Source organism: Lotus japonicus, chromosome 3, assembly GCF_012489685.1.
Source record: "Lotus japonicus ecotype B-129 chromosome 3, LjGifu_v1.2".
NCBI classification, from domain to species: Eukaryota; Viridiplantae; Streptophyta; class Magnoliopsida; order Fabales; family Fabaceae; genus Lotus; species Lotus japonicus.
The window spans coordinates 37,614,865-37,631,192 of NC_080043.1; the positions used below are offsets into that span (position 1 = coordinate 37,614,865).

The following is a 16,328-nucleotide window of genomic DNA, read 5'->3' on the forward strand; positions in this document are numbered from 1 at the left end:
CAGTTGGGCCTTTCTGAGATGCTTCGAAATCATCTGCGACGCGATCCAGCAAGAGCCTGAACCCTCCCACTTCTTCTATTTCTATCGTGTGTCCGCCCAGCTATCGCCGCCACGTAGCTGGGTCTCCCTGGAAGCTAGACCTGGACGTCAACGCTTCAACCCTTTTTGGTCCAGCATCACCGTTGATCTGGCTCGAAAGTACTTCAGGGTCGTAGTGTCCCATAAGTACCTAGAGGTTTTTACCCAGAGGGACGACACCGCCCGGTTCCCCTTCTACTGGACTCAAGAAGTGCTCCAGGTAGTTGATCCACCTGAGGATTCCTTAACCCCCGAGGACAAAGTTGTCATCAGCTTCCTGGCCAGACTCCCCGTTTTAGACTGCGCTCATGTGATTGGTAAGTTTTTCCCTTGCTTACTTTGTATTCCATACTTCCTGTTAACTCATCCTTGTTGTTCTTTGCTTCAGGGAAAATACGCCAGGTCAGTGAAGATCTTCTGGATGCCTTTGGGAAGAAAAGAAAAATCTCATTTCCTCCTCGGGTTAATCTGAAGGGCGACAAGACGTCTTTGTTGAAGGTCCAGGCTAGTGGGAAACGACATCTTGGCGAGGAGACCCCTCGCCTTTCCCCCAAGAAACCGCACCTCGCTACTATTGCATCACCCCCTGGCGGGGAAAGTACTCCCGCTACCTCCACTGCTTTCAATGAGCCTGAGGAGACTCTCGAGGCGAACCAGCCCGGCAATCCTCCAAAGGTGACTCCGGTTTCCTCGCCCAACACCCCGGGTGGTCCTGTTGACAGATCTATCCCTGGCGCGCGGGTTATCTCGCCATCTCCTGGCCAAAACTTATTCCCATGTGCCAGTGTTCCGCCGCCGAGTCATAATCCCGCCTCGTCCTCGGGCTCTACAAACTAGGAATTGCCATATTCCCTATCCTTGACGCCATCGCAAGTTGTGAGGATGGATGAAGTGGTCAAGCAGCAAGGTTTGGACAGAGTTTCAGAAGGCGCATTGGCGGCGATGCTCCATGCTTTTCACCGCTACAAGCGGTCCGCCCAGGATGCCGGAGCGTTGCATTCAGAGGTGGTGCGCCTCCACGCCCTCAACGCTGAATTCGTTGAGGAGTGCAAAGCGCTCCTGGCCAAGCTAAATGCCAAGGAAGCCTCGTTTTCCAAGGAGTTGGCTGAGCAGACTAACCGTGCTGAGGTTAGCTTGGAGTTTCGAGACAAAAAAATTTCGGAACTGGAAAGGGCCTTTGCAAAGCTCTATCAGGAGGCGAAGTTGGAGTCCGACACAAAGGAATATTTGATGGCCTCCAAGGATCAAGCCATTTCTTCAATGGGCGAGGAACTTGAAACCCTTCGTGCCGAATTGGCGCAGAAAAATGAGGCTCTGTCTGCAGCAAAGGCCCAGGCCCAGTCTGACGCGAAGGCCTTAGAAGAGAAGATGAGGTCAGATGTCGTTGGCGCCGCCGTCTTAGAGCGTGGTCGTGGGTTCTTCCTCACCAAAAACCAAGTTCAACGCCTCCATCCCCAAATTGATCTCAGCTAGATGGGAGCATTCAAGAAAGTGACTCCCATCGGATTAGTCTGTCCCGACGATCCTCCTGGTTTTGTCGCCGAGCGTTTCCTGAATGAAGAAGATGTGGAGGGGAATGAAGAATGTTAACAATTTTAAAGTTGATCTTGTAATAACGGTCTATTTCCCTGCTGTCTCTTAATGAAAATTCCAAGTTCCCTTTGTGTTTTGCCTTGCTATGTCCCTCTTCCCCAATTTTTTTTTCTTTTTTTTAACTTCAATCGAGCTCGGACCTTCCTTCTCTACCAACTTCGTACCCATTATAAGCCTTGGGCGCGCGTATCATACCGAGAAAGCTCTTAGACTGTGAATCACGCGAGTCACCCTTCCTATTTCTCGCAAGAGCAGGTGTGGCCCCACCAGCCTTTTTAGGCGGGGTCTTATAGTTGCTCGGGACCCAATGGCCATATGGGTTGCCCAAGACTTTAGCCTTGTTAAAAATGCTCATCCGCGTTTCGGGAAGACTTAACTCGCCCATATTTCGGGGAGGTTCTTTGGATAAGAAGCTTATCCGCACACGGTCAGCGCCAGACTTTCCGGAGCGATCCCCAGACATCAAGGTCGTGTTGGGATCGCCACCTTCAGGGAATTTTTCCCACCGAGAGTTTAATTGTTAGGAGTATTGTTGAGAATATCCTTTTGTATTTGATTTTGTAGAAAATTTTACATCGAGGGATGCCTCGTTAAAAAACTCCCGTGACGGAGAAAAAGAGTGCATCTTTATTTTTGGTCCTAGCTTTTCAGTTGTCTCCTCGCCATGCTCTTGCTTTGTGACTGGCCTTTTTTATCGGAGTATCACACCCAGCACTCCATCCTCCTCGCCCTGTTCGACAACCCTGTAGTAGAGAGGGATTTTCCCTTGCTCACCCTTCCGCTCGGTGCAACAGGCTGACTTCGTTTGCCTCTTATTCTCAACTCCTAGCTGCTCACATTTCCTTTTGTCCCATCGGCACTGTGACCGGTTACCCTTTTCTTCTGCCTCTCTCTTTTCCCAAGTCTGACGAATTTCTCCTTTGTCTACCCCTAGTCCTGCCCCATTTTCCTTTTCTCTCGCCCTTCGTGAAGGTTTGCTGAATGCGGGTAGCCTCCAGGGGAGGTCAACGCTGTCTTCTACCAACTTATCGAGGCGCCTCTCTTGCTCGGTGGTGAGCCTAGGTTCAATTGCTAGTACGCCCCTGCTGGTTGCATCCATATCCCAGTTCTCCCAACGCCGCTCGTTATCAGCACGGGCAAAGTATCTGTCTCGCCCTATCTCCGGGGCTCTCTCGCCTTGACTTTCCACTTTCTTCAACCTTTTTACTTTTTCGTCAACCCGTCGTCCTCGCTTACCCGTGTCGTTCTGGCTCTGTGTAGCCGGATGCTCTTGTTCGCCTTCAGCGACCTCAACCTCATGACACATGTGTCCGTCGCTAGCCCCCTTTCTTCCATTCAAGTCAAGGCAGTTGTTGTCGCATTTCTTCGCCCCTTTCTGATCTACCGCTATTTTCCCTATCCTTCCACATAGTAGTGGATATTTTACCGCGAGGTGGGCCGTTGATATCACCGCACGGAGGCGATTCAGAGTGTTTCGTCCTATGATGATGTTATATGCTGCTACAACCTGTAAGACCAGATACCTTACCCTTAGGTGCTCAGAGTTCTCGCCCACTCCAAAGACTGTGTCCAAATCCACATAGCCGCGCACCCGAACCTGCTTTCCCGAAAAACCTACCAGGTTTCCCGTATATGGCATCAAATCCCTGTCTATTAACCCCAACTGTCCAAACGCATCTCTGTAGATGATATCTGCTGAGCTGCCTTGGTCCAACAACACCCTCTGCACATTGAAACCACTAATTCTTACCAGTACCACCAACGGATCATCTATATGGGCCTCGATTCCTTCAAAATCTGCTGACGATATTACTATATCTGGGTGTTGGCACCCAAATAGAGTCGGATATTCGTGTACCGATGCTACCACCCTTACTTGCTTCCACCTCGCTGTCGATATGTTGCCGCCCTCGTCAAAACCTCCTGCGATTGTGTTGGCTGTTTCAACTGACGCCCCGCCTTTGTCATTGACAGCTTCCCACGCTTCCTTTCCCCTCGACAAATTCATCTTCCCTTTACTTGTAATTGGTGCTCGCCTCCGACTATCGCGCCGGTACCCGTCTAATCCATGACCTGTCACCCGTGGTTGCCTCGCCCTGATCAGTTGTCTAACTTGGCCCTTCAACGATAAACAGTCACTGGTGTTATGGCCTTCCAAGTTGTGATATTCACACCATTGGGACAGGCCCTTGATACCATGCCACGGTTCAATCTCGCATTTGCCATCGTCGGTTCCTAGAACGACTTTGCCAACTCCTCACTCAAGTGCCACCCTAGCCTCCGTCGCCGGAAAGAATTAATTGTCTCCCGAGGACGCTTACACTCTATGCTCTCTCTTCCCGAACAGAGTAGCCTTCCCTTGGACTTCTTGATGAATTGGCCAACTTCCTTAACTTTTCGCACATTACTTGCCTCCTTATTCTGTATCTGTTTCCTCGCTAGCGACACCTTCGCCGCCCTCATGCGTTTCCTCTTATATGCGTCGCCCTCCTCTTCCAGGATGTAGTCCCTTGCTCGGGCACGAACTTCTCTCATTGAGCGCGCTGGTTTCCTACTCAGCTCCCAGCTCAACTTTCCCACCATCAAACCGCTTTTGAAAGTGCACACGCACGTCCGAGATTCCAATTCCTCGAACTTCATGGACGCAGCGCTGTACCGCTCCATGTACTGCTTCAAGGTTTCCCGCTCCCTCTGTCGAATATCGAACACATCTTCGATCGTTCCTGCAGAGAACTGGACAAGGAATTTGGACGAGAGGTCACATAACCTCGCTATGGATCCTTGAGGCAGAGTCATAAACCAAGCCATTGTCGCACCTCGAAATGTTAAGGGAAGCATCATGCACTTCACGGAATCAGAAGTCGCGCTCACCGCCATCTTCTCATTGAACTGAAGAAAATAATCTTTTGGATCGGTTCGCCCCTCGTACGTTTCCAACACAAGGTTCTTCATGCCATTCGGTAAGGTCACCTTTCTCACCGCTACTGAGAACGGCTCGACTTTTGCAGCAGGTTTAGCCTCCTTCGCCTCTTCATTCCACTGTATGAGGCGGTAATACTCCAATTCTTTGTGCAAACAATCGTTTTGCAGTCTCACGTCGCTAGCTTGTAACCGTCGCGCTTTCCTCGCGACGCCTTTCGCGGCGTGGCTTCATCAAGATTTATCAACGGACCGAGAATCTAGGCAAAGAATGGAGAATCGAAAATCCACAAGCCGAATCCAAAAATCGAACTTCACACAACCAAATCACAATCCACGTAGTCCGGGAATCGAAATCTACCGATCCCCACAGACGGCGCCAAATGTTCTATCCATGAACATTGAGATGAGGTATAGTACCTAGAGTGTATGGAACGTGATGTGAGATTCCTAGAGAGAATGAGAGCGTAACCGCTTTAGAGAGAGAAAGTAATTGAATTTCAATCTTGTTATTTCTCAAATGAGCCAAGAGTTCTTTACAATTGGTGTTCATCCCTTATTTATAGATGTGGAGTTGGGCCTGACGTCCCTAACCCTTCCTAAGGGGCTGGTTGGGCCTCTGGGAGGAGGCCCAAGTCCCTGGTCAACTCGTCGCCCTAAGCTGGTGCTCCTTGGCGAGGGACCCTGGGGTCTCGCCCAGTCCATTACTGATTAATGAGTGATTAATTAGATGACCATTTGATTTTGGGCTTGGGCCATCTAGTGAAGGGAAAAGAGAAAGAAAAAAGCAAAACCTAGCCCATGTATGTTGTTGGTCGTTGGTTTCACTAAGGGAAAGGGGGGGATCCTTATTTTTCTTTTACAATCAGAAGTAGGAGCCTCCCATACTATTTTTCATGTAACACACAACAAGGAAGAGAAGAGAAAAGAGAGAAAGAAATTAAGAACGAGAGAGCGTGATCGAGAGAGAAAGAAAGAGCGTGCGAACGTGAGAGAGAGGGAAAGCGAGCGAGAGAGAGAGAGAGAGAGAGAGATCGGTTGGGAGAAGGAAAGGAGTGCTTGGACAGCAACTTGTTGATCTTGTTTTCATCTCAAACCTTTGCTTTCCATCACCATTCATTCCAGGTAAGGGCTGGTCTAGGATGAGTAGATTGCCTAGGGTATTTTCCATGTTTTGCCATGATCTTGATCGCTTTTGCATGAGTTTTGTGATCATGATGCTTGCTGGACTTCTTGCTTTGAATACCATGTTTAATAATCTATATTTGTTGTATTTGCCATGGATCTATGATTTTATGTGAAGTTCCTATGAGAACTTGCTAAGTTTCGATTGTTTTCACTTGTTACTACATGATTATTGATGATGGTTCAAATCTGGAAATTTTGGGTGATTAGATTGATGTTTAGGGGCTGGAATAATGTTTGTGAGGTTGAAAAGAAAGGAAGAATTTTTTTTGTAAGACTCTAGAGCCATTATATGGTTCGGCCAAACCTAGTTTTAAGGGGTCATTCTTCTATTTCGTTTTCATGCACCGGTCATTAGTCATCTCGCTTGATTAATTTTCCATGATTATGTGTTTGAAAGGCATGCAAATTATAAATATGGTTATGCATATGCGTTATATTATGCTTATTTGAGAAATTGTGAAAATGGTCGCTCATCTAGCTGTAATTCCCACTGTGTTTGTGATTGTTTTGTCGTTATTTTTATTCGATGTATGTTGTAAGACTCTAGGTTGAATTTAGAGCCTTAAACAAAGAGAAACATGATTAAATCGCTTGCAAGTAAATGAGATAATTAATGGAACATAGGTCTAGTTAAGACTATGGACCATGAGAACGATGGTGCCGTTAGAGACAAACAGTTACTTGCACGCGAGGGAGATTTTTATGTGGATCATTGCGGCTCCACGTGATAAGGTTGACTGTGGTCTCCTTGATATTAAGGGTGTACTGTGGGTCCCCTTGGGATGACTGAGTGTCTCCACGTAAATTGAGGGTTGTACTGTATGTCCCCTCCGAGAACTGTGCATCTGCGGATGTTCGAGATTGGCCAAGGTGTTTTGGTGGGTTGTGTGATGTGAGGATTCGTTAGCTTAACTGACTAACTGCTATATAAATAATCCCATAAAGCGAATGGTTAATGCGCATTGCCAAATGCTTTTTAAATTGTGATGATTTTGTAACCTGACCCTTGCACTACTTGTTTTTGTGTTATTTGTGGGGGGGAGGGTAGATGGTCGTGAAGATAACAGCGACGACCCATTCCTAGGAGATGAAGTTGTATGACGAAGAGAGGGACCGGGCCTGGACGTCCGACACGTCCGGGGTTCGCTGTTCTATCCACGAACATTGAGATGAGGTATAGTACCTAGAGTGTAAGGAACGTGATGTGAGATTCCTAGAGAGAATGAGAGCGTAACCGCTTTAGAGAGAGAAAGTAACTGAATTTCAATCTTATTATCTCTCAAATGAGCTAAGAGTCCTTTACAATTGGTATTTATCCCCTATTTATAGATGTGGAGTTGGGCCTGGCGCCTTTAACCCTTCCTAATGGACCGGTTGGGCCTCTAGGTGGAGGCCCAAGTCCTTGGTCCGCTCGTCGCCCTGAGCTGGCGCTCCTTGGTGAGGGACCTTGGGGTCTCGCCCAGTCCACAAGTCCACAAGACACCGAGCTCGAAGCATGAGAGCTAAGTGTGTCTTTAAGCAGAAAGACTAAGGTGATGGTCATGAGAAACTAATTAATGCTAAAACTTAGAGTCTAATAACGGAGAACAATGGCCAACATGGATCAACAATTAAAACTTAAAAAATTAACATTTTGAACTTCTTGCTATGTTCCCCTGGCGAATCAAGTCCACAAGTGGACTTGTGGCGATGGTGCTTGGTTTGCTTGCCTTGTTGTAACACCCTCTAAACCCCGCATAATAATATATCATAAATCAGAGTAAAATGCATAACACAGAGGGTGTCACACTTACTCTCCAGAAACATAAATCAAAACACCTGTCATGCTCATAATAAATATATAAATTTTCCAACTTTAATGTCGCAACATCATATGCATAGCACAGCGGATTTATTTCAACTCCAAAATTTAACATAAAGAGAGTTCATAGGTAACTCTTAACATCAAGGTACAAAACTAAACGTTTTCCGGTGTTACATAACAGAGCATGACTCCCCTAACTAAACCGTAAATGAAAGACTAGCTCCTCCAACTAACCCTCGCGAGAAGCTCTACTATCTTCAGTACCTGAGCGATGTCGCATAGAACATCATTCCAACAGAAGGGTGATAACTCATATCATATGGATAAGCATAATAATAAATAATGTAAGAGCTTATCTATGCTCCACATAAATTACTCACATTCACTAACAAATAATAAATTATGTAATTTTAACATAATTAATCAAGTTCACAGTTATGGCAAATACTCCATAAATTATAGCTCAATTAGAACATATATAATAGTCTCTAATTACCACCACATCAAATCTCTCCAAAAATATCACCATAACACATATGACTCAAGTGAGACTCGTGCAAATGCCTTTGGTACCAAAGTTGTTATCCTTAGCGGTATCACCGCGTCCACTCCAGACAGATAACCACCAATAAAGCCCTCGCTCTAGGCTTCAAAACCACTCCAGTTTTGGGACAAGTCACTAGCCTCCACGAGAACTAGCAAACATTGCCTCTTGACAACTATGCAGTGTATTGTGCAAAACTCAACTAACATATGCATATTCAGACCATCTCCAAGTCCTAATTATTTTAGCATATTCATCACCAGTTGCACAAAACACATATTACATGTTATCAATTATACAACTTGCAATCACAACAACTTAGCATCTCAAGCATAACATCAATTCAGAAACAACATCATATAATGATTATTAAAAATAGATGTAAATTAAATATAATTCATATATAACAGGTTCTGCAACTATTTCCTAAAGACTGGATTTCTCTCTAAATTTTCCCAAAAATTCGCGACATGCTCATGCTCGCCATCTCGCGACATCTCACTGCACAACTCGCCATGTCGCGGCATCTCACGACATCTCCCTACGCAACTCGCCATGTCGCGACATCTTGCGACATCTTCCTGCGCAACTCGCCATGTGCGCGCACCACACATCTAATGAACTATTAAACAGATGTAAATTATCAAATATACTCAGAAAAATCTAATATTTTTATCATGGTTCCGTACACACGTTTTGTAAACCTCTATAAATTTTCAAGTCACAATTCGAAGTACAAAAATCAGGAAAAATCGTACACTAACCGCAGTTCGTAAGAAACTGGACAGCTTAACCTATACTCACTAAAATACACATAACTCGAGCTACAGACGTCGGAATGACGTGAAACCAGTGGCAAAAGTTTCGTAACAGAAAAACCTACAACTTTTATGAAGAATACTTCTTCAAATTCGGCCACTAACATAGCACGAAAAAGGGTACAAGAGAACGTAAATTTCTGCGCATCATGCAAGCCTATCATCTACCCCCAAAATCATCTAAAAACCAAACCCTAACTATTTCAATTTGGGAATTTTTGCAACCTAGGGTTCCTAAATCATGCTTTCTATCATTATCCACTATCATACCAATCCATAAAACGTGAATTCAAACCCTTACCTCTTGTAGATCAGTTCTAAGTTTTCTCCTCTTTTCTCCTCTCCTTCTCTGCTTTCACGTGTTTCTTGTTCTGCTTCTCTTCTAATCCTTATTTATTTTCTTTTCTTTCTTTCTATTTCACTCCTAACCCTTAAATAGCCATGCAATGGGCCCCACACTCAATTACTCATACTAAACCCTAAAACCGTATTTATCTATATCACATAATCACTTAATTATCTAACAAAATCACTTAATTACCATATACCATAATACTAATTAAAATAAAATAATAAATAACCTAATAACAGAAAATGGGGTGTTACACTTGTCACAGTTACGCGCATGCTCTGAATCGTGATATTTTGACGTGTACTGAGCATGTGCCGCGCGTAGCGCCCTAGAGTGGTGCAAAGGTCAGCAAATCTGCGGAATCTCAACTGCTATCTTTGAAACGTCTCTTCAAATCATTGTAAAACCTACCAATTTGAATTCGAACATATAAGCTTCAGCCGTTATAACTTTTCATTTAATGTGTTGCCCCTGTTTCCCGAAATCCGCGCCACACTCCTTTGAGTAATCATTCCACCTTTGTCATGATGGGGCACGATTTCCAAACCGCTGCTCATCCACCTTTTAAATTATCCCTAGCCCCCTCATTCTCCACTTATGGAATCCTTACAATCTGCTAAAGTTGACAACCTTGCGCCCTTTCCCCTTTTCATCCTTATTCTTCCCTTTAGCAGAAATGACTTCCCAACGTCGTACCAAAGGATCCTCCAGATCCCGCAGCGCCGCTCCTGCATCTCCTCCCTTGGTTAACCCTCCTCCCATCGGAGGACTTCCCCTTATTGAGAGCGAAATCGATGCCTTCTTGCACCGGGTTTTCGCCACTCTTCCCCAGTCCACGAACAAAACCCCCACTCAAGGAGCTATCTGTCAACCCTCTGAGCAGTCCTCTGACGAGTCCGTTACTGAGACAGCCCGCTAGGCAGGTGGGCTTTGCCACTAGAAGTCTCTTGAAGATGTTCTCGTCACCGGGTGATGCATAAGCATCCGCCGGCCCTGGCAACATCGCACTGTTGAACAAGGCGTGGAAAAACCCCACTTCTTCTATGTCTACGAGTACTTTTTCCTCGACCTGGGGATCAAACTACCCTTCTCCCCCTTCCTTCGCCAAGTGATGAGGGAAATTAACGTGGCTCCAAGTCAGCTCCATCATAACGCTTGGGCCTTCATTCGGTGTTTCGAGATTCTTTACAATGTTGTTGGTCTTGAAGCGAAGACTCCCCACTTCTTCTACTTCTACGCCGTCGAGCCAAAATCTCTAGAGACCCCGACCCCCGGGTGGATCTTGATGACTCGGGATTTAAGGCTATTTTCCTAGTTTATTTGCATGCATTTTAATTTATTATCTAAGATATTTTGGTTATTTTAGGTCACTCCATGATTATTTCATGCATTTTACTATTTTTATGTGATTTTTAGTATTTTTATATATTTTTATTATTTTTATTTAGATTTATTAGGATTTAAGTTATTTTATTTTTAATTGATATGTTTTATTTTGAATTATTATCTTTTTAGTATTTTATTTTGATTTATTTTATCTTTTTAGGATTTTCGGAATTAAAGGAAAAGAGAAAATCAGGAATAAGGAAGCTGATTCGGTATAGCTGGTCCACGGAGTAACCATGCACCCGCAGGAGATAGGACGGATGCAGGTTTGTTCCCTGCCTTGTGGCGCAACCATATTAGAGGTGCACCATAAGACCATGACATGCGGAGCACTGGATTATTCTCTTATAAGTTTGGTCCAATTGTAACATGACATGTGGCAGCAGCAGGTTTTGGCTTATTTGAAAGGAATCACGTGATTGAGTTTGAAAACAGAAATTGGATTTGGAAATAAGATGGAAACAGATTGGAATAGTATATATATTTTGGGAAGAAAACGTACAGGGAGAAAAAAATATAACGTGAGAGATATATTTGGAGAGCAGCAACCGTTCTGGAGTTTTGCTTCCTGGAGTAAACCCTAGCACCCACTTTGAGCTTTTTGAAGAATCTTTTTTATTTTAATAATTTATTTGATTATGGAAGTCATGCTTGGCTAAACCTCCTTGGGTACTTGGGGTGTCTGGTTTGACTCTTTTGATCTTATGTTTTGATATGCTTTTAGACTCATGAATCCTATTTTTATTTATGGATTTCTCATCTTTTATCTATGAATCTTTATGCATGAAGATTAACTTTGCTATTTTGTATGCGATTGAGAAATCGGTAGAAAATAGGGATCCGGTGAGGAATTGATTAGGAACGCCTACGCCTTAGAGATAAGGGTAACTTCTAATTGTGTTGGCTAGTAACTAAGTGTTTTAATTCTCCAATTAAATTCGTCTAAGAACTAAGATATTAGTGTTAGCAGTTTAATTGGAAGTTCTGCGTAGTTAAGAGATTATCACGTAGAAACTTAGGCAAGCATCATAAATAAGTTAGGAAATTCATGAGTTAATTAGTCTATTAAGAATATAAGTGAGATTGATGAAATCCTACCTCAGGTACTTCCCCTTTTGATTGCTTTCAATACTACGTACTTACTTTTCACTGAATTCTGCAACTTTCAATTAAGTTCATTTTCAACAACAATTATTCATCCCCCAAAACCCTTTTTACTAGTCTTTTTAGTTATTTAATATGTTAAATTAATTTAGACGACCGCAATCCTTGAGTTCGATAATTTATTACTACTTAACGAATAGGTACACTTGCCTAGGAGTTATCAGATCTCTTTGAAGTCTCGTACGGGCCGGCAGCGCCTCTTCCCCTACAAGAGCAATGTCAAGAAGGGACCTGGGCGCCGGTATTTCCGCATAATCGTGCATCCTACTTACCCTGAAGCTTTCACTCTTCGGGACGGGACTGCTCTGTTCCCCTTGTATTGGACCAAGAGCCCTCGCGACGTTCCGTTGCCGTCAGATGCATCGCTGAGTGATGACAATAAAGTCATTCTCGGCTTTTTCGCAGGGCTCCCCATCCTCGAGTGCTCACAGTTGCTTGAAGCCGCTCGCAAAAACACCCTCCACTAATTCCTAAGAGGAATGAACTTTATTGAATTGCACTGAAGCACGCCGTTGCTGCTAAAGCGTTTGAGTTCCCTCCCATTTTTAACACTAATGGAATTGTAATTCTAGATCCCTTAGAACAAATGTCCTGCACGATGCTGGGACAATCGATTAGAACATCATATGACTGAAAGGTATGAACACAAAAACAACTAAAAGAAACAAGACACAGAAAGTTGTTAACAGTTCGGTGAAACTACACCTACGTCTGGTTAGCTTTCGCCCAATGAAAAGGAATTCCACTATCTCAAGATCTAGGTATTACAGACACACATGAACACATCAAGTTCATTGTTCTTAACCTAATCTACCCAGTGGTCTTCTACTTAGAGCCACAACCTAAGTATGAGAGCCCCTCTCACTTTTCCTCAATCACTGCCACAATGATTGGTAACAACAATAACACAAGGTTTGTTGGACACTCAAACACAACACAGAACTCAGTCTCACTTTATAGAATCAGTGAGCAAGACTAGTTCACAACTAACAAAGACAAAGAACAACTTACACTCTTAAGAACACTTGATCTTCAAGGTAATTTTCTCAATCACTTCAAGCTTCAGGTCTTTGTCTATATATCCTTCAGCAGAGGCGGCTAGGGTTTATTTTGGGCTGAAGAACACTTTGATCCAACTCATATCAGTAGAGAATCTTCCAAGATCTGATATGAGTGATCAACAAATAAAATAGAAACAAATCTTTTAATCACAAATTTGTTCCAACAATAAACAACCCGCAATTGGCTCCCAACAATCAGTTACTTGACCTTCAAGTAAGCACAAAACATACCATAAAACATAACCATAAGGGACCCACTTGCATGCCAGCAGGGGCGGATGTCCTGGCCTTCACCAAGGCAGATGTCACAACATCGGCTAGGACATCAGGTTGTTTTTAACAAAATTGATAACAACAAGGAACAACAATCTCCCCCTTTATCAAATTTTGTCTAAAAACAACTTCACTACCAGAGAGGGAAAAAAAACATCAAAAACATCAGAGTCAGCAGCAGAAATACTCCCCCTCAAACCAATGCATCGACAACAGCCAAAACATGGAGGAACTCCCCCTCAAAAGATGCATCCAAAAATACACTGCCTGAAGTATATAGAAACCATATGCATAGCAGTACAAACTAAAACAACCACACTTGGTAACACTTGAGCAGAAGCTAGCTTGAAGCACTTGAACATAGAAGATCTCCTGAACTTGTCTTAACAAAGCTTCATACTTATTACAGAACATAACCAGAATACCAAGTCTTCAAAAAAAAACCACTACAACACAGAATGAAACAAACAACACACTACTACTCCCCTTTTTTAGCACAAATTTGGCAAAGGTGGAAAGAATTTAAGCACAGCCAAATAAAAGTCAACTAGTACACAGACTAGGACATGCACTAAACACTAGAAGAAGAGGAGTTTTCCTCATCATTTTCTGCAGATCCTTCCTTCTCAGCATCAGCTGCATGCTCACCCTCTTGACCAGCTTCCCCCTTGAGAGTTTGGATGAGAGCATCCACCTTAATCTTCCTAGCAGCAGCAATCCTGATGGTCTCTTGAAGTTCCTTGGAAATGGCCTCAAGTTCAGCAATGACATTGTGAGTTCCTGAGGCAGACATAGACGCAGGAACAGATGTCCTACTGGATGGCAGATCAATGTCCAGGACATGAGGGTCTAGGAACAACCGTTGGTCCAAAGTGATGGGAGTGCCTTTGGGCACAGGAACATCATCAACAGTGAGGATATTAGGATGTTGTTTCAGAATGATAGCAGTTAGTAAAGAAGGAAAAGAGATGGGGAGTTTCACAGCACATGTCTCTGCATGCTTCAAGGTTTGGGAAAACACAAAGTTGCCAAAGTCATAAGCAATTTCAGTCCCAATGCGATAGATAAGCTTGGCAAGCATAACAGAAACAACAGAAGTATGGTTAGAGGGAACCCAATTCACCACTCTAATCCTATTCAAAATAGCATACTTCACACTCAGAACCCCAGTTGACAGAAGCTTCTTAGCAGGCCACTTATTTACTCTTCCAGCAGTCAATTCCTCATCAACTGTATCCAGAGAGAGTTCTTCTTCAACAAATTCAACCACACATCTTTCAAGAGTTTGGTTGATGATAGCAGGAGAGAAATTCACACACTTGCCCCTGACAAACACTTTCCTGAATTCAGGACTGGCAGAATTATTAACATCATCAGAGATATTGACAATAAACTCATTCACAAGCTTGTCATAGCATTTTCCTATGTTCATCACTGTCTTCCTCAACTCTGCTTTTGCAATCAAGGCAATGATCTCTTTGCAGGCTAACACATCATAATCAATCTCCCTCTCTTTGGCAACACGCCTTTGATAGACATATTTCCATTTGAAGGCATTTTCTGGAGCATGAATAGACACATTATCTAGAGGAACATTAGGAACATCTGAGGGAATACGCTTACCAGAGAAAATTTTCTTCTCAGAGGCAGTGATGTCCAGGACATCGCCTTCAACATCTGATTCAGTCTCCAAATCAATTCTGGAAACTTTCGGCTTTTTCCCAGTAGTCTTCTTAGCTTTCTTCCCAGACGATTCCACAGCTTTCTGCTTGCCTTTCCTTGACACATCGGTTGCCCTTGATTTTGAAGACCCAGTAGTGATCTTGGCTTTCTTCTTCTAGACAGCAGGGGTTTCTTCAACAGATGCTCTTCTTCGTTTAAGCATTCTGGCAGTAACACTCGCCAGAGGCACATCCTCTGAATCTTCATCATCAAAGACATCATGAACAATGGGAGGGGTCTTCATCGACTCCTCTGACAAAACATCTGTTGAGTTTGCAGCCTTGGAATCAGAACTCTTGGATGAAGAGGAAGAATCCTTTGAGAGTGAAAATTCCTTGGCAGGCTTATCAGACAATGTCTCATCGGAGCCATGGGAAGATGTCGCGACATCGTCTTCATCATTTGCAGAGACAGAAGTGTTTGAAACATCCTCAGGCACAGGGGCTTCAGGGTTTTGCATTGGGGTTGCACGAGACTTGTAGTGCTTCTTGGAAGGAGTTCTTGAGTTCTTCTTGGATTGAGTGGAAGAACTTGTGTGCAAACCCATAACCCTAGCACCACCAACAATTCTCTCTATCTTTCCCTTCACAGACTCATTCTTGCTTGAAGACATGATGAAATGGTAAAGCAAAAAGACAAATACAAGAAATTGAGAAAAATGTATGTGATGAGAAACAGAGTTTGTTAAAGCAAGATTGGCAACTTGTTGTGAGATTGTGATGAAGCCATTGGTGATGATTATATAGCAGTTGAGTGAGAAGGAAGCAATGATGTCACAACGGCAGTTAATGGTAGTTACAAGGAAACTAGCCGTTAGACAGAAAAGGGGCTTTAATTGCTATGCTCTTTCGAAGAGGAAAATCCCAAGATTTCCTCTTAATTTGTCAAATGTAGCAGCATCTAAGGGCTTGGTAAAAATGTCAGCCGATTGTCTCTCTGTGGGGACATGTTCCAAAGTAACAATTTTATCCTCCACTAATTCCCTGATGAAGTGATGTCTGATATCTATGTGTTTGGTTCTGCTATGTTGAATAGGGTTCTTGGCAATATTGATAGCACTCAAATTGTCATAGTACAATGTCATGACATCTTGCTCAACTTCATATTCCTTGAGCATCTGCTTCATCCAAATAAGTTGAGTACAACTGCTTCCAGCAGCTATATATTCAGCTTCAGCTGTGGATAAAGACATGCAGTTTTGCTTCTTGCTAAACCAAGAGATTAAGTTGTTTCCAAAGAAGAAACACCCTCCAGATGTACTCTTTCTATCATCAGCACTCCCTGCCCAATCTGCATCACATACCCTACAAGAGAAGAGTTAGTATCATTTGTATAAAGAATCCCATAGTCACAAGTACCATTTATGTACTTAATGATTCTTTTCACTTGTAAGAGATGAATGGTCTTTGGAGCAGCTTGATATCTT

The 16,328-nt window shown here is 43.4% G+C and overlaps 1 protein-coding gene across 1 annotated transcript; it reads right to left on the reverse strand.

Moving 5' to 3' along the window:
- Positions 1–15,017: 15,017 nt before the first annotated feature.
- Positions 15,018–15,515, reverse strand: LOC130744086 (uncharacterized). Its single transcript, XM_057596281.1, has one exon. It carries the CDS (start codon positions 15,513–15,515, stop codon positions 15,018–15,020), a length of 498 nt encoding a protein of 165 aa, XP_057452264.1.
- Between the last annotated feature and the right edge of the window lie 813 nt (positions 15,516–16,328).

Excerpts from the sequence above, each read along its gene's own strand:
- LOC130744086 (XM_057596281.1), bottom strand. The coding sequence starts at position 15,515 with ATGTCTTCAAGCAAGAATGAGTCTGTGAAGGGAAAGATAGAGAGAATT.